This window comes from Nasonia vitripennis, assembly GCF_009193385.2.
Source record: "Nasonia vitripennis strain AsymCx chromosome 1 unlocalized genomic scaffold, Nvit_psr_1.1 chr1_random0005, whole genome shotgun sequence".
Classification (NCBI taxonomy): Eukaryota; Metazoa; Arthropoda; class Insecta; order Hymenoptera; family Pteromalidae; genus Nasonia; species Nasonia vitripennis.
The window spans coordinates 4,475,460-4,494,102 of record NW_022279591.1 but is presented as its reverse complement, the minus strand read 5'-3'; the positions used below and the strand labels follow the sequence as shown (position 1 = coordinate 4,494,102).

Below are 18,643 nucleotides of genomic sequence, written 5' to 3'. Positions count from 1 at the left end.
AGAAAAAATGATTAAAAGAAATAAAAATGCCATACATTTATGTTTTTTCGGTCGCTGAATCCGAATCTGGGATCAGTTTTACCTGATCACGTCAGGTTCAAGGTCAGATCGAGGACAAATTGGGAGGTAACGGTTAAAAAAATTAAAATGCCATATATTTATGTTTATTTGTTCACTGTATCCAAATCCGGAATCAATTTGGCCCCATCTCGTCAGGTTCAAGGTTAGTTCAAGGTCAAGCTGAGAAAAAATGATTAAAAGAAATAAAAATGTCATACATTTATGTTTTTTCGGTCGCTGAATCCAAATCCGGGGTCAGTTTTACCGATCACGTCAGGTTCAAGGTCAGATCGAGGACAAATTGGGAGGTAACGGTTAAAAAAATTAAAATGCCATATATTTATGTTTATTTGGTAGCTGAATCCAAATCCGGAATCAGTTTGGCTCCATCTCGTCAGGTTCAAGGTCAGTTCAAGGTCAAACTGAGAAAAAATGATTAAAAGAAATAAAAATGCCATACATTTATGTTTTTTCGGTCGCTGAATCCAAATCCGGAATCAGTTTGGTCAGGGTCAAGGTCAGTTCAAGGTCAAATTAAGAAGAAACAGTTTAAACCGATTAAAATGTCATATCAAAACTTTCCAAAAATGGAAAAAGATACCGAAAAATTGTAAAAAATCTTATTTAATCACATAATATCTTCCTTGTGTACAGAGAAAAGTTGCTTTCGTTTATATTTTTTTCTTATTTTTCTTTTTTTCCACTAGCGTAGTAACTCTCGATGTCTTTCTTTACTCCTTTTTTCTCTTGTAACGAACTCTTTTTACTTCAAATGACCTATGTAATGGGTTTCTTTTTCTCTTTTTGTTATTTGTTTTAATGTCTCTCTTCAGTGTCCAGCAAAAATCTGCCATCATGTTGATATTCCATCTTCCTTGGTATCGATTCTCCATTACAATTATATCTTGATGAAATCGTTCTCCCTGTTCTTCACTGACATCTCCTAGATTAAGTGGGAAGTAATCAAGATGGGAATGTAAGAAATGCATTTTATAACTTATCAAGCAACCCAAATTTTTGATATTCTCCAACATTTGTTCAACTAGTTCCTGATATTTCCTAAAAAGTTCTCACGAACAGTTTTAAAACTTTGCCATGCAGCTTTTTTTGTGTCGTTTATTTTTGTGATAAATGTTTCGTCTTCAAATAGAGTACGAATTTGAGGACCATCAAAAATACCTTCTTTTAATTTGGCTTCACTTATTGCGGGAAACTTTTCTCCCAAATACTGGAAACAATAGCCATCTTTATCCAGAGCTTTGACGAACTGCTTCATGAGGCCAAGTTGGATATGAAGTGGTGGTAGCAGATAGTTTGATGGGTCAATCAATGGCGTACGTATAATGTACCTCGATTCTAAATTTTCTTAAGTCTCTTTCAGCTTAGTCGAGTGAGCTATGGGAATGGATGCATACCTGTTTCCGTTATGAAGCAGAACAGCTTTCAGACTTCGTTTTGACGAATCAATAAAAAGTCTCCATTCCTCGTCTTTATACGTATTCGGTTTTATTGCGTCGACTAAACCTTTAACATCTATACAATATACCAACGAATTCTCTTCATCGTTCGTAAAAAAATTCCTAAATTCTTTTTCTCTATCTCGATAAAAAGCGGCCGTTGTTCCTTTTGCTAACAGATTTTTCGTTCTAAGAACTGACGCTAGATATTCTCCTCCATCTTTAGGTAATCCTAAATTTCGAATAAGATCACTTAACTCTTGTTGGTTAAAGGTTTCTGGAGCTTTTCTTGTACTAGCTGGCAGGTATTCTTCGTTTGAGGATTCTTCGTCAGATTCTTCTTCAACCTCAGAACCTTCTTCGTCACAGGACTCATCTACTTGCATTTCTTCTACTTCGCCTGAGCGGTCCACATCCATGGGTTTCTATACTAACAGTTTTATCCCTGACTTCTAATCTCACAGGTTTCACTACTGAAGAAACGTCTGCGTATACAATTTTAGATTTAGTAGCCGTGTTAAAACCTTTGATATTAGTCATACAAAAATAGCAGTCATTTTGGAGAAGACCATATCATTGGTTTTGTAAATTTCAAGTTTCTTTCTGTTTTATCTCTTTCCCAGCGTGTTACCATCGTATAACATCTACTGCAAACTTTTGGTGGCACCCAGTTTACATTTTGATTGGCTACTTCAATACCAAAGCATTCACTGTAAATCAACTTAAACTTTTCAGATAATGACATCATGTTTTTTTCTAATACATTTTCTCCACGCACAAAACAAAACAAATTACAACTTTTGTTACATTCATGTGAATGATTTCAAAAATTGTTTGATTGTTTGATTGATTCAAAGATTGTGAATGATTCAAAAATTTGGGTTGCTTGATGAGTTATAAAATGCGTTTCTTACATTCCCTTCTTGATTACTTCCCTCTTAAACTAGGAGATGTCAGTGAAGAACAGGGAGAACGATTTCATCAAGATATAAGTGTAATGGAGAATCGATACCAGGAAGATGGAATGTCAACATGATGGCAGATTTTTGCTGGACACTGCAGAGAGACATTAAAACAAATAACAGAAAGAGAAAAAGAAACCCATTGCATAGGTCATTTGAAGTAAAAAGAGTTCGTTACAAGAGAAAAAAGGAGTAAAGAAAGACATCGAGAGTTACTAAGCTAGTGGAAAAAAAGCAAAATAAGAGAAAAATATAAACGAAAGCAACTTTTCTCTGTACACAAGGAAGATATTATGTGATTAAATAAGATTTTTTACAATTTTTCGGTATCTTTTTCCATTTTTGGAAAGTTTTGATATGACATTTTAATCGGTTTAAACCTTTTCTTCTTAATTTGACCTTGAACTGACCTTGACCCTGACGTGATGGGGCCTAACTGACCTTATATTCGAATTCAGCGACCCGAAAAACATAAAGATAGATAGGTCTGATTTCTCGCGCAGACAACTTTTTTTATTTTGTGTGCCGGTGTTATTGATTTAGAAGTTCTTTCTTCTTACTGTTTACAATGCAACCAGTATGATAAAGTTCATCGATTAGAAGGTACTAAAGAATGGGAAATTTGGTACAGCGCACACTGACCATCATGTGCAAAAAACTATTGGGGTTCTTCTGGGTCAATGGAGTCTTCAGCGATTGTGGATATTTTTAGGAGATGGAGATTCGTCAACATTTTCAAACATTATAAATTCTAAACCTTATGGAACTCATGTGACAATAAGTAAGATAGAGTGTTGTGGTCATGTTCAAAAACGCGTTGGAACGCAGCTCAGAAACTTGAAGAAAAACAAAAAACTTGGAGAAAAAGGAAAACTGACCGATAAAATTATAGATACACTACAAACTTACTATGGCAATGCTATTAGAGCACACCCGGATTCAATAGAAGACATGACTAGAGCAATTTGGGCAATTTTTTATCACAAAGCCTCAACTGATCAAAATCCTCAGCACATGCACTATCCTCCTGGATCCGACTCTTGGTGTAAATACCAAAAAGCAGTAGCTGAAGGTAAACAAGATGCGTATGTTCACCCACGAACACTACCAGAAGAAATTTTCAACGAGAACAAGGTTGTATTTGAAAAATTGTCGAAGCCAGAGCTTCTAAGAAAATGTTTGGGTGGAAAAACTCAGAATGCTAATGAGTGCTTTAATAATGTTTTGTGGAATATTGCTCCTAAAACGGACTTTGTTAGACTTGAGACTCTACAAATATCTGCCTTCTTAGCTTGTATAATGTTTTCAAGTGCCTGGCAACGATTACTGTATCTTATGTCAGAGTTGAATATCAAGCCCGGCAAAAATGCATTATTCGCTGCAGTAACAAAAGATCAAGTACGTATCAAAGATGCTGAAAAACAAGCAGAGTGTAATACAAAAGTGTCAAGAAAATTGAGAAGACTGTTACGCATTTCAACTGTTGATGATGGTGCATATGTCAGTGGCGGACACTAAAATATTATTTCTAATCAAATTGGTATGTATGAATGTATCTAAATTATATTCAAAATATTCTAGTATTGTAGATGTAAAAATTATTTTTTTTTTTGTTACAGTATAAACAGTATACAGTATACACAGTAATATATAACTAGCGGCAGGGAGAAAAGCAAAGAAGAAGGAGAAGAAAAATCAGGAGCAAGACCAACCCCAACAACTGAGGAAAATGGCAGAAAGGACCCCGCGGCGGAGAGGAGATGCAATCGTCGTAAGACCGGAACCGGGAAAAACTTACGCCGAGATCTTGGGACAGATCAAGGCAAGAGTAAAGCCGGAGGAGCTGAATACGGAGGTTAAGTATCTCAGCAAGACAAAAGAGGGCGGCGTTCTGATTGGCGTAGGTAAGAGTGATGATAAAATGGAATCACTTAAAACGGCCATCCAAACCGACATTGGACAGGCAGGCACAGTCAGGGGAAAGATCTCCAGAATCACACTGGAAATTAGGGACATCAACAGTCTTACGACGCAGGACGATGTCTGCAGTGCTATCACAGCCGAGACGGGCGAAGAAAATGCCAAAGTCTATCTGTTCGAGCCGAACACGAGGGAGCAGAGGGTGGCAGTGGCCGAAATAGATCAGATTAACCGCTCTGCTCAAAAAAGGGAAGATTCGTATCGGCTGGATAAACTGCCGAGTGAGAGTTCGCGCGAACCCCACGCGATGTTATCGCTACCTCGGTTACGGACACGTAAAGGCGAGATGTAAAGGACCCGACAGGAGCGCCAACTGCTGGAAGTGTGGCGCGAGTGGGCACAAGGCAGCACTATGCACTGTGCCAACCCAACAAAGGAGGTGTTTCTTATGCAAAGACGCTAAGATGGCCGAGGACAAGACTGTGCATGCACCAGGCACCGGTACGTGAGCGGTCTTCCGGGCGGCCTTAAAAGCGGGAAAAACGCAAGAATAATGGCGCGGATACTTCAAGGCAACCTGCACAGAAGTAGGCTCGCCCATGATCTCCTACCGCAATTTGTCGCAGAGGAGAAAGCGGACATCCTCCTGATAAGCGAACAGTACACGGATCGAGACACACCCGGCTGGGTGTCCAACGATGCAAGGACCGCCGCAGTCTGGGTGCCCAGGCGCGGAATCGCAGAATCAGGGACGGGGGATGACTACGTACGGGTAAGGGTGGGCCGCATCACTTACTTCAGCGTATATCTCTCACCGAACCTTACTGCGGCGGATTTCGCGATACGACTAGGGGTGCTAGAGGACGCAATAAGAGACGTATCCGGGGAACTTGTCATTGGGGGCGACTTCAACGTGAGGGCCACGGAATGGGGTATGACGACAACGAATTGCAGATGCAGAGCTATCCTCGAGATGGCAGCTCTACTAAGCTTAGTGGTAGCAAACGAGGGAAACACTACTACCTATCGCAGACCAGGTTTTGGGGAATCTATACCGGACGTAACTTTCGCAAGCGAAACGACAATCCGCAAAATCAGGGATTGGCATGTCATGGAGGAATATACTGCAAGTGACCACCAGTATATACTTTTTGACATCCAGGACGACCACAGAAACAGGACCAGAGAAAGAAAAAAGCAGACGCCACGGTGGAATACCCGGCGCATGAACCGGAACAGACTTGCTGAAGAGATGCAAAGGGCGGAGCTTCCATCAATTGGGCTCCCTCAGCACCTGAGCGGACGCTAAAAAGCCGAAGCACTAGTAGAACGTACAACACGTCTCATCACGGAGTTGTGCGACGCAGCTTTGCCAAGGGTGTCTTGCGGCCATATAAGACACCCGATATACTGGTGGACGGAGGAAATTGCAAAACTCAGAAAAGATTGTTTTCACGCTAGGAGGGAGACTCAAAAAGCTCTGAAAAGACAAAGGCCTGAAGCCCAGGAATTGTACGAGAGACACGACCGGGCGCGAAAAAGGCTGAGGGACGGGATAAAGGAAAGTAAGCGACGCTGTTGGGCAAAGATTCTCGACGAAGTGGAGAAATATCCGTTTTGCGACGGATATGCGATCGTTACCCGAAAGATAGGCGAAATGAAACAAATGGAGCCCATGGAGGCAGAAGTGATAGAAAAGGTAATCGATGGGCTGTTTCCCACACACCCCATCAGAACTCAGGCAGAAAGAACGAATGTGCCGATAGACGAGATACCCCCTTTCACCGAAGGCGAGCTTATCGCGGCAACCTCCCCCAATGCTCAGGATCGTCTCAATCCAACGGCCGGAGCTGCTACTGGAAATGTACAATCTGTGCCTGATACAGGGTGTATTCAGCTCGAGATGGAAAAGGGCAAGATTAGTCTTTATCGAAAAACCGAAAAAAGAAGTGGACGCGGACACTTCTTATAGACCATTGAGTCTATTGGATACGATGGGAAAGACGGAGGAAGCGCTGATTAAACCGCGAATACTTAGCGCCGTACGCGAAGCGGGAGACCTCTCTGATAAGCAGTATGGCTTTAGAAAAGGACGATCGACTATAGGGGCCATCAGAGAGGTAACAGACGCGGTAAAGAGGGTAGAAGAGGTTAGACACGCGACTAGAGACATTGTAGTTTTGGTAACGTTAGATGTAAAAAACGCGTTCAACTCAGCAAGATGGACCGACATACATGATGCCTTAGAGTCTTTCGGTGTGCCGCAATACATTATGCGTCTTATGGAAGATTATCTGAGGGATCGGGTTATAGAGTATGACACGAAGCAGGGACGTAGAAGAAGACCTATAACTGCAGGAGTAGCACAGGGTTCGATCTTAGGGCCGGACTTCTGGGGCATCTTGTACGACGGGCTTCTAAAACTCGAAATGCCGGGAGGCGTGATGCTTGTGGGATACGCAGACGACGTAGCCGCGGTTATAAAGGCACGTAACGTGGACATCGCGCAAGCGAAACTAAACGCGATTATGAGTAGAGTGCTATGGTGGATGTCGAAGCACGGCTTGACTTTAGCGCTTAATAAGACCGAAATAGTCCTCCTGACAGGAAAGCGCATACCTACTATCCTACCGATGAAGGTAGGCGGCGAGACTATAACGACGAAACCATCAGCAAAGTATCTAGGGATAACTCTGGGCACGAAGCTGAACTACGGATAACATCTAAATCACGTCTGTAAAAAAGCCATGACTAGGATAGGTCAGCTTAGCCGACTCATGGCCATCGTGCGCGGGCCTAGGCCAACAGTCAGGCGGCTACTCATGGCGACCACCAACTCTATTCTATTATACGGAGCAGAGGTGTGGGCCGACGCGATGAGTATGAATAAGTATCGGAACAAGATAATGGCTGTACAGCAAAGGGGGGGGGGGGTCCTTAGAATAGCATGCTCCTACCGGACGGTCGCGGCCGAGGCATCAGTGGTAATCGCGGGGGTAATCCCCGTGGATCTTCTCGCGACTGAACGCAAGCGGATGTAAGAGGCTCGCTTAGCGTCGAATAGTATCTCGATCGCCGCGGAAGAAAGAGAAAAAACAATGCGCAATTGGCAGACTAGGTGGACCGAATGTCCAAAGGCTAGGTGGACTAGGATCCTTATTAAAGATGTATGCCCGTGGGTGAACAGGAAGTGGGGGGAGGTTAACTTTTACCTTAACCAGTTTCTCTCCGGTCACGGATACTTTAGAAGCTATCTGTTCGCGATGAACAGGGTGGCATCACCGGGGTGTAAGTACTGCGGTGACGAACGGGACGACGTGAGACACACGTTTTTTGACTGCCCCCGCTGGGCCGAGAAACGTAGAGTACTGGAGCTGACGATAGGGGCGTTCACGCCCGAGACTGTAGCTGAAACGATGCTTGATAGTAAGCAGAACTGGGATGAGATAACGGCGTACGTGGAGACGGTTCTCCGCGCGAAGAACAATGACGGTTGCTTGCAAGACTAGTTGTCGGCTACAATAGCTTAAGACAGGCGACCCCCCGAAGGAATGCGAAAGCGGCTACCGGGGGGGGGGGGGGGTTCGCGGCCTTCTGAGAGCGGGAGTTTTAGTGAGTATGCCTGGTATTGTCCCACACCAGGAGAGCCTCACACAAGGGGAGTGCTGAAGAATTAATTTCTGCGTACGGCATAGCTAAATATTGTTTTATTTCATCGTAATTTAAAACATTAGTGATCTCATTTCAATTATTAGATGTAATATCAGACTCTTTATTTAAATCATTCTCTTTTCTAAAACCTACTAAAGCGGAATTGGGACCTTATTATGAATATTCAAACAAATGATAATTGATTTTACAGTGCTGTATATCTCGACATTAATATGACAATTAAACGTTAGCAATAAATAAGGATTATATGGAACTACAAATTGATTATTAGCGTTACGATTCCAAACAAGGATTGAATTATTCGTACACTTGAAAGAAAGGAATAATATAGCAATGCTGTAACTTGGGTTTTATTCTTGATTTCACTTTCATAATTAGGTTGCTGGCATCCTCCTTGTCCGAAAGAAAAAATTCAAGGATATGTCAAAAGATCAACAAGTTTACTTATAATTGGAATATTTCAGGTTTTGAATTTTAGAATCAATATAAATATCACGATTAAATGGAGGTTCTCTTTCCTCACCTACAAAAACTACTGCAACTTCATTACATGATGAAAGTTCAAAGGTTTTATTATTAGAATAATTTTGCCGTGTAATAAACATTTTAACTTCTCTAGGTAATTCATTGGCATTTCGAGCACATTTCAATTCTTCTTCCTTAACTATATGCATTATTTGTATGCTTCAGCATAAGGATTTATTTTACGTAAGATATTGTCATTTTCATTTAGTAATTTTATGTTGCATTTTATATCACTTGAAAATCGAATTTTATTAGCTATTTCATTGTCTATTATATATAATTGTCCAAATTTTCTATTTTTATTTGTTACTGGGTTTAATAAATAAGCATTATGATAAGTTTGACCACAATCGCGAAAAACTTAAGGGCCATGGCCAGGAACAATATCTAGTTTAGCCCCAAAACTGACAAAAGCTAAAGCATTATTATAATTTCGTATTAATCGCATAAATTGTTTACTTTCTTGTAATTTGCGATTAGTCAACTGCAACAAACAAATCGGATATTGAAATTTATCTTTTAATATAACTTTTTCTTTATGACAACAATTGCTATATTTTTTATCAACTGGTAATTCTAATAAAAAGTGTTTAGAACTACAAAATTCACATTTTTGATCCATTTTGCCTAAGTAATTTAAAGTATATGTTTTGTCATCATATTCAGAATTAGCAATAAATCCTATTTTATCATTATTTAATTAATATGTGTTTTATTTTATTCGTTAAGATTAATCATGATTCATAATGGGGAAGATTTATTTTGATGAGTAAATAAAGAATCAACGTCTGTACTTTAGAACAAAGTAAATTTTCTACTTTCTAATAACTTACTCTAAATAAATATCGACAATAACTGTTGGAATTGAGACGTTTTTATTTGTTATTGTTTGTCATTATCTGTCAATATTTGTCAGTATTTGTAATTATTTGTCATTATTTACAAGTATTATCAAATATCGATTATTATCGATTATTATCGATTATTATTGATCATTATTTAAAATAAATTCTTTATTATTTATTTGTATTACTTGATATCTGAAAAAATTAACTTTTATTAATTATTGTTTGATTTTATTAATTAAAATTTGTTATTTTTTGTCAATATTTAAAAAAAAAATAGTTCGATGGGTATTTCTCTATTAATGCATCTCAAAATGTATAAAGATGTTAGAATAAAAATACATTATTTTATTTTAAATATAAATATCTTTACTGTTATTTAACTTTTATTATTTAATCACCAAGAGACCCTCTTACAATAGAAATTACATAAAATTTTTTCTCTTTTTCAATTAAGATGCATTGATTTTTTAAGTCCTTAGGAGTATATACATATAACTTATTATATTCGATGGAACATTGTTGAATATGTACGATATTTTCTATATTACAAATTAATTTCTTATGAATTTTAAAACCATGATAAAATATTACAATATTTTTTTCACCATCGTTCTCCACTAAGCAAATGTAAATAATTACACCTTTATTTCTGCAATAAGTTTCAAATACTGAATAGTTAATTTTTAAATTTTCTACATAATTTTTTGTGGCATATCTACGATGATTATAAATCAATTTTTAATAACATAAGCATGATCCAAAGAAGTTTAACTGCTGTTCGTTTTCGTTGAATAAGTATCTTTACCTACACCAATTACGACTGCTTTATCAACCTTTATGCAGCTTTTAACTTCATGTTCGAAATTTTCTGAGAATTCTAAAACTCTGAATCCAACTGGAAAATATGTTGAAAATAGAGGTATTGTTCTGTAAAAAAAATAGCGATTTGCAATTTGAACAGCTATATCTTTAGCGCGTGGCGCCACATATCTGTTGGACTTTTTTTCATGTGTAATAAGCGATTCAGATTTTCAAAACAAAATGCATCGTCAAAATATAAGGGTCCTAGATTGCACTTGCTGCTATGTGTAATAACATATGAACATTGTATGTCATTTGATCTTTTCCATACAAATTTTCAAATTGTATGAGAAATCTAATTAGTAATTCATTTGCAAGCCAAATATCCTCTTGGCTGATTGAATTCCGTAGCAAGATTTCAATACCACAAACTAATTTTGATCAATTTTTTAAATATATCACAGGAAGAATTCCTTCTAAGCATAATATGCAATAATAAAGAAGCCAGTTACGCCACTCAGATGCTTTCCAGGAGCTACGAATAGATAAAGAACGTGGTGTTCTTGTAATACATTTCGGTGTTTTTATAGAAAGAAGTCGTTTATTTATGACATCCAAATTAACTGGAGATCCAACATAGTATGGTTTTTTGTAAGAACTTAAGATAAATTTTGTATACTGATTGATAACACGCAATGCATACTATCTGTAGTCATTCTATCAGTTAAATCAAAATATTTTAAATTTATAAGCGCTGAGACACCTTTAACTCCACTGACTTTTTTTATTGTTATTTGACCTGTAACTTTATCTTCTTCGCGCGTAGAAAGCAAGTCTTTAATTATATTGTTATGAGTTCAAAGAGGATAAAATGAGTGATTTACAGGATATTTTCCTAAACCATCAACATTCTCAGTTGGATGGTAGCAAAATGTACAGACAAAATGTCCATTAAATTGTTTCATATTTAGCATACTGCACCGAATCCACGCAGCATCCAAGAGGAATAAATTTTGAATTTATTATTTCATTGTTTTTTTCCAGTCGACTCCTTGTGACGATAAATCGTTAAGCTCGTTTATTAAAGGTGGTAAAAATAAATTCATTGTGGGCTTTTTTTCATTCACCCACAGTCCTGCTAAAATAATGTTATCATCACGTACCCTTGGCGGTAGTTCATTTATTTTTAAAAAAACTGGCCATACACTAACAGGGCTTGAATCACTCGCTTGGCATCCATCAGTATTGAAAATATATGAAAAATTATTATCATCAAACAAAATATTATTAGGTTGTGACAGTCGCTTGTATAAATCTCCATCGAAAACATCTTCAATATTATCATTGTGTTCCTTCTTTCGATTACTTCTGTAATTTAAGTAAGGTTGCAGAATAGGATTTTCTAATAATTGTTTTAATTAAGATTTAATATTTAATTTAAAAAAATATGGCATTTTTTTGCATCCTTAACCACAAACTGACATGAAACGTACTAAAGCTAAATGATTCTTTACAATTTAAATTACAGTGAAACATTTTTTTGTAATAGTTCAATCTTTTTTTAATTTATAAATAATTACTTGATAAAAAAAGCGTTAATTAATTTTTTTAACGAAATAACACTATTTAAATTTGCGCGGCAAGTTTTGGCTTCGTATGCGTCATATAGGATATAGGTAGGTCGCGGACGGAACACGATTAGAGTACATACCATTACTATACGTATAATCTTTGATATACTATAATGCCGTTTGTTCCGTTTCGTTTTATACGAAATGTCCCTAACAATGCGAACCACTGGACCATAAGCTTTATGCCAAAAATACGAGCAACATTACGTGTAAGTCTAAGTATGAATGCTTTTTTTACAAACTAAAAATTTTTAGATTTGATTACTGGCTTTTTTATAATATGACAGATAACATTCCACAATGTATGTCTATATATACGTAAAGTCAACGAACTCTTTTGAAATCGTGAGAAGTTCGCAAATAACCAACTTCGAATACGATGAACTTGGTCAGCAGAGTAAAGAGTTTCGTTCTAAACCTTTTCAATGCTCCCTCAACAACAAGAATTACGGATGCCAAATATTAACTGTAACAGGTTAGTAACGAATCCATTTATTCACTTAACATTTCTCATCTTTGCTTATTATTATGATTGATATAGTCTATTACTAACGTAACATAAAATAATTGTGCATGGAAGTTGTATTTAATTCAAATATCAAATTATCATTGATTTACTAATATTTGTAATATTTTATATTTTTATACATGTATTTACGTAAAATTGTCGATATTTTTTAGATACGGAAGAAGAGTTAAATGAATTTATAAGTCAAGTTAGACCTCGTGTGCCAAAACTAAATCAGTCAGCTTTAGATGCTCCAGTGGGTAATAAGGACATTAATGAGAAGGATAAATCAAAGAAATCCAGAAAGGTAAAACGCAATGCTATCATTTATATAAATATATGTATACATATATATATATATATTATATATATATATATATATATATATATATATTTCTTATTATTTATAGAAAGCAAGAAAGAAATTTAAAAAATCTAAAGAAGATGCAATGGCTGAAATAATAAGTCAGTACCAATAATCGCTAGAGGACAACCATGAGGATGGGCTTGGACTGGAACTAAGCGATCAAGACATTCCAAAGAAACCGAAAGGCACAGATTTCAGACTGCAGGTGAGCGATAACGAGATCGTGGCTAAAAAAATCACTTTAAATCTGATAAATATTGTTTAAACTCAAGATTATTTAAATAATATTCAATAAATAATATTATATTAATGCACATTTTACAAATTTAACATATTTAGGATAGTAGAATCCATGATATGGATGATGACAGCCAGGACTACAGAAATGATGACTACAAAAATAGAAACAGGGAGCATGAAGACGGTGTGGAAGAGACTAACAAGGTAACTGATACTTCAGAACTATTGCAACCTTTTGTCAAGTCTGCACAATCCATCAGTTTTAAAATATTCAATTATTTCCAAATTTTCAAGTATAAAAATTGAATATCTCAAAACTGATTTATCGTACAGACTTGAAAATTGATATGCAAACCCTTAAACTGTATTGCATGAAGCCACTGCAATTTCATGATCTTGCAGCGAGCAGGTGTACGTTGCTCTGAAAAGGTCGTTTCGACGCTCATGCTTCAGAGCTAATGCAACCTTCTATTTTCTAAAAGATCAAAAAAAAAAAAAAAAAAAAAAAAAAAACAGCACGGGTAACATGCAATCATATGTCTAGTAATCTTTTAATATATATTTTATTTAATTGTTTGCAGCCAGACAGACAAAATAAGGTAGTAGACCAATTAAAACTAAAACTAAGGGAAGAAAGAAGGCACAGGTTAAGAGCGATTGAAGCTCTCAATGTATTCAGAAAAAAGAAAGAAGCGGAGAAGAGACAAAAGGAAGATCAAGAACACAAGAAAGGTAAATAATCAATAAAAAAAATACGAGTAAATAAAGATGACTGATTAAATTTTTTATTATTTATTGACAGAGGCTGAGAAAGCTGAAGTGGCCGCTCAAGAAAAACAAAAAGAAGTACGAGGTGGTCCTCAGATTATGAATGCCCATAGCGAAATACCTGTGAAGAAAGCAGCTGTAGAAGAGGCTTATGCTCAAAAGGAGCCCAGCTGGTTTTATATAAACATGATGTACGCAGCATGGGGACGTAGTCGGCTTTCCGAACGGTGCGTAAAGAAGACAAAAAAAAAAATAAGGACTTGAAGGTTCTCACTCCCAGGAAAAAAAGGGTTGTGAGGGCGCATTTTGAACACTTCCTGAACCATTACAAGTTTCCAGAGCAGCTGTATAATCACTATTTAGGATTAGTAAATAACTATGCCAGGCAGGCGATCAATGGAGCAAAAGCTCACGTTAAAACGATCACAGAGTATCCAGAACTCGGTTCTGACTACGATGAAGAGGAACCAGAGATAATAGAGCTATAAAAATAACTTGTTTAAAAGCTACTTCTAAAATATAGTACACTGTTTACCATTACGTAATTTCATATTATTTATTTTTTATGAATAAAAATACTTTTCGTACATTTTCATTCTTTTTATTACAAATAAACAATGCCCTTCTACCACGAATAAATAATGGCTCGAAAGGAAATAACACAGAAATAGTTCATTGTAAAAAAATGTTATGATTATATTCAATAACAATTAAGATATTTAAAAAATATTAAATAATTTTTCTCGTAAATAAATATATAAAAATAAAAAATAAAAAACTTTTTCTAGTATAAATAAACCAAAATAATGAAAAATAATGTCAAATAATGACAAATAATGACAAATAATGACAAATAATGATAAATAATGACAAATTATTACAAATAATTACACGGATCACTATCAATTTCTGAAAAAAAGTATACAATAATTCTTAATCATAATTAATAATATTTGATAAATTTGAAAAAAAACAAATTTATTTAAAAAATTTTAAATAATGACAAATAATAGCAAATAATTTTAAATAAAAATATCTCAATTCGGACTAGTAGTATTTAATATTATTTGCTATTATTTACCCTTATCAGTTTTTATTTAATTTTACTATTCATTATTGCTTGCTGTTTATTAATATGTTGAGACGGCAGGCCCAGCCCGGGGGATAAGAGAACAGCAACAGATAACTTGCTTGGCGTAGGCAAGTTACCGACCGAGTGGCGCTAGTAGCTACATGTAAATAGTCTACCTAAGCGCTGGTAGATGGCGTGCGCGCAGATAACACAGGAGAGAGGGAGCATCCCGGGTATATAAGGAGCCCCGGAGCCAGCAGCGAGCATTCATGATCTGGCTCTCAACTGAGCAACGTGCGAATGGTAGTACTCGCTGTTTGCTCCGGACTCCACCATACCCAGTAGTCCATGAGCCCTAGGCTCTCGAAGAGTATGTGTGCAGTCCACTCCCTCTTCCTGTAGACTGAGATCCAGCATCGCTTATAATTGAATATTGAATGATTAAATAAATAAATGAAAGACATTCAAAACATTTAAACTATTTCAACCCTTGTTTAGCATTCCCCACTCCCGTCCCCCCATCAGTTGTGTCACCGGTGTAGGATGGTAGTACCCTGCATTGAGGTGGCGCATCTGGTTCTAGACTCATGGTGAGATGGTAGTACCTCACACATCAGTATAATAGCTGCGTGGTTTACTTAAATGTGCGGGATATGCGTAGTGGGAATACCCTACTCATCTCCCTTTACACGCGAGCAGCTCTCCTCTGGTGGCTCGGCCATTACAGAGGATAGGGAGGTCTTTTGTCCACTCAATAGATATTACCGGGTGGATCAAAGACTGCTATCGCTCTTCGAATGTGCTTCTCCCCCGCTTTACTAACCTCGGGTCTCGAATCCTTCGCGTTCGCATATTAATCCTTCGCGGACCATTTCAATGTACTATTATTTTTCATTATTTGAAATAATTTGAGATAATTTATTAGTATTTTTTTTCACTTCCACAAGGGTTAGGCATATGTATACGCTCTCGATAGTACAAAGTATAACACTATACTTGGCATCGGAATACTATCACATTATTATTAAACAGGCGTTAAATACAAAACCAATAATAATCGACAAATTAAATAACTAATTAAATAGATAAGAACAAGGAATGACAACGTAAGGCGAAGTAAACATAAAAATATAATTAAACTCGAATATTGTCATCTCCTGCAACTAAGGCAGGAGACTAAGCAGAACACACCGATAATAAAACTGAGCCGCTACAAAATATAACGAATACAGCACAAGCAGAGAAAAAAATATGAAGCTTACTGTACATCATGGATCGCGCATACCAGAAAGCGATGCACGTGCAATGAAGGGGAAACCCACAGAGCGCGCAGCGCTATCGGCAAGTGACACATAAGTCACGCGCGCTGGAAACTCGAGGAGCCGCCAAAGAGGACACCGCGCAAGCCGGCTTAAAACGCAAAAAGGAGCTTATACAAGCCTACAGATAAAAAAAAGTAAATCAGAGGCGAGTTGACAGGAGAGGAGCACAAGGGGACTTGATGTACTAAAGGAGAGGATTTTTACTCTGGTTTTCTGATTGGCCCTCCGTGTAACGTCACATGCATTAAAAGCTCCAAATAAGGCAAGAAGCTGCATCTAGATCTTCTAATTGGCCAAACACCCACCTCGCCGAGGAGACGAAAAATCGTAGATCGCCTCTGCTGCGAGAGCATAAAAGAGCCCAGCAACAGGTCCTCACGTCCTTAGTCTACTCTAAAAATCATCGCCACGAGCAAGCTCTGCCCGAGTCCGGTCCGGTATAATCTCTTGGAACTTGGAATCATTTTAACAGTTCGGGACTTAGAAAATTTCGGATAAGTGCAAAGACTTATAATATTTTGGATAGTGAAATAACTTCGAATATTTTGATCATATAAACCGTGTGGCAATTGAATAAATCTATTTCAAGCGAAATCGTGAGTGAACATTTGACTTTAAAGCTCCTGATCCCTGACGCGCCCATTCAAAATCAAAACCATCCGCTTTGGGAAGCAGAATCGACACCGCTGAGAGGATTTACCGGTATCCGAGAAGTCCAGTAGCAGAGAATAAAAAGAGGTAAGTGACTTTATTTAAATAAGCATGCCTCTTTCTCTTTTATGATTAGAAATCCAAGTAGCCTCTAGAATATCACAAATTCGCGATAACGATATCACAATTAGAGTCACGCCCGAAGAATTACCCGAAAAGTAGTGGAATCAAAATTTAATACGAATTTTTCATAGCATTAACAAAAAATGTCTAGATAATGATCATAAAATTTGTTTTGATAGGCTGTTTCCAAATAAAGATAATTTACGCATATCTTTTGAACGAGTACAGTATCAGACTAATTATTATGATTGCCGTGTTTTTGCTATAGCATTTGCAGTTGCTATTATATTCAATATTTGACCACGCAATGTTTAATTTAATATTAGTGCGAGAGCATTTGATTAGAATGTATGATACATTAAATTTATAATTTTCCAAATATCAAAAATTCATAAAAATAAAATTTATTTTAAAACAATTGCTCAAATTTCAATTATAAGAAACGTTATTCACGCAATAAAATTTGCTGAATTTGAATTATATTTTGATATAATTAATATTACATTATTAATTATAAACAGCAATCATTAACTCTTTTAGAAGCGAACACAAAGAAAAAGTAAATGCTAAAAATCAATCAAAAAATAATATAGATATCAAAATAATAAGTTTAGCTAATAAAACAACTAATAATTATAATCATCATTTTGAAAGAATCATACTGATGGATATGGATAACAATGACATTGTATATTTAGTAAATCAAAATAGCAAAAAAACTTCATTAAAACGAAATATGATGAAAACAGTGTAACGGGCGCGTCTATTGCGGCCGCCTTCACACGTATTTACATGTGCAAGACTCGTGCTCGTCACAACAGTATAATATTTTATAATACCTTATTGATAACAGATTAATAGATAGGATATTTAAAAATACACAGATTATAGATCAATAAATAATAGATTTTTTTTTCCATATAGCCCATACTTATGATTCAAATTCATCTGTCACATTAACGTTGAAGTGTATTCAACTGTACACTGTGTTAAATATTTATTTAAATGTATATTTTTCAAAACGAAATATATTGATGTAATTTTTAGTATTAGATACATTTAGAATTGTGCATAGTTTTAATTATTTTGATATTTCAACACAAAAATATGTATATGTGTGTGTGTATGTGAGTATATATAGATATATATGTATATAAGGAGGTTTATGGAACCCGGATCGGTCTATGGAGCCCGGACTCCATAGCAAAAATCTATAAAGTGGGTAATGGAGCCAGGGCTCCATACATTTTTACAAAAAAGCGTGTAGAGGTGATTATGGAACGCACGGGATTACAGCGATATTATAACTTATCCATCGTTGATCGTACACAAATGTTCATCAAATTATTTGCACATTAAGTTAGCATCAGTTACGGTGTAGGGACGACAAAGCGCGCATTAATAAGAAGTATGTTGGAATAAGTTACCGGATTAGGACGACATCAGGTACATCTCAATTTAGTACCGCCATGTCATACGTATTACTTTAATATCAGTATACCTCTTCTTGCTAATTAACAATAATACCAGTTTATGCCAAATACGAAACTATTTCATTTTGTTCTATCGGACTTGTTACTACATGCTAGAACGAACGGGATTACAGCGACACTATTCGTTTTTTAATCCTGATCATCAGATATTCTTATCCTTATTCTCAGAAGGTCTGCCCATAAACATTTAATTTTACTGAATAAAAAAAAATTTACTTTTATC

General features: G+C 36.4%; 3 protein-coding genes across 5 annotated transcripts in view; 2 read left to right on the top strand and 1 right to left on the bottom strand.

Moving 5' to 3' along the window:
- LOC100114548 (mucin-17) overlaps nt 1-18,643 on the bottom strand; it is an 85,046-nt gene that overhangs the window by 31,052 nt on the left and 35,351 nt on the right. The window lies entirely within an intron of this gene.
- LOC116415934 lies at nt 4,953-5,708 on the top strand. Its single transcript, XM_031921611.1, has one exon. The coding sequence runs from the start codon at nt 4,953-4,955 to the stop codon at nt 5,706-5,708; it is 756 nt and encodes a 251-aa protein (XP_031777471.1).
- Nucleotides 11,759-14,916, top strand: LOC107982039 (eukaryotic translation initiation factor 5B-like). Its single transcript, XM_016989176.3, has 7 exons — nt 11,759-12,085; nt 12,164-12,351; nt 12,558-12,691; nt 12,795-12,956; nt 13,091-13,195; nt 13,573-13,723; nt 13,794-14,916. The coding sequence occupies exons 5-7, from the start codon at nt 13,109-13,111 to the stop codon at nt 14,021-14,023; spliced, it is 468 nt and encodes a 155-aa protein (XP_016844665.1). The 5' UTR covers nt 11,759-12,085; nt 12,164-12,351; nt 12,558-12,691; nt 12,795-12,956; nt 13,091-13,108; the 3' UTR covers nt 14,024-14,916.

Coding starts and splice junctions, on each gene's coding strand:
- LOC116415934 (XM_031921611.1), top strand. CDS start 4,953: ATGGCGCGGATACTTCAAGGCAACCTGCACAGAAGTAGGCTCGCCCAT.
- LOC107982039 (XM_016989176.3), top strand. CDS start 13,109: ATGGATGATGACAGCCAGGACTACAGAAATGATGACTACAAAAATAGA. Junction 13,196..13,572: donor GTGTGGAAGAGACTAACAAG/GTAACTGATACT, acceptor AATTGTTTGCAG/CCAGACAGACAAAATAAGGT. Junction 13,724..13,793: donor AGATCAAGAACACAAGAAAG/GTAAATAATCAA, acceptor ATTTATTGACAG/AGGCTGAGAAAGCTGAAGTG.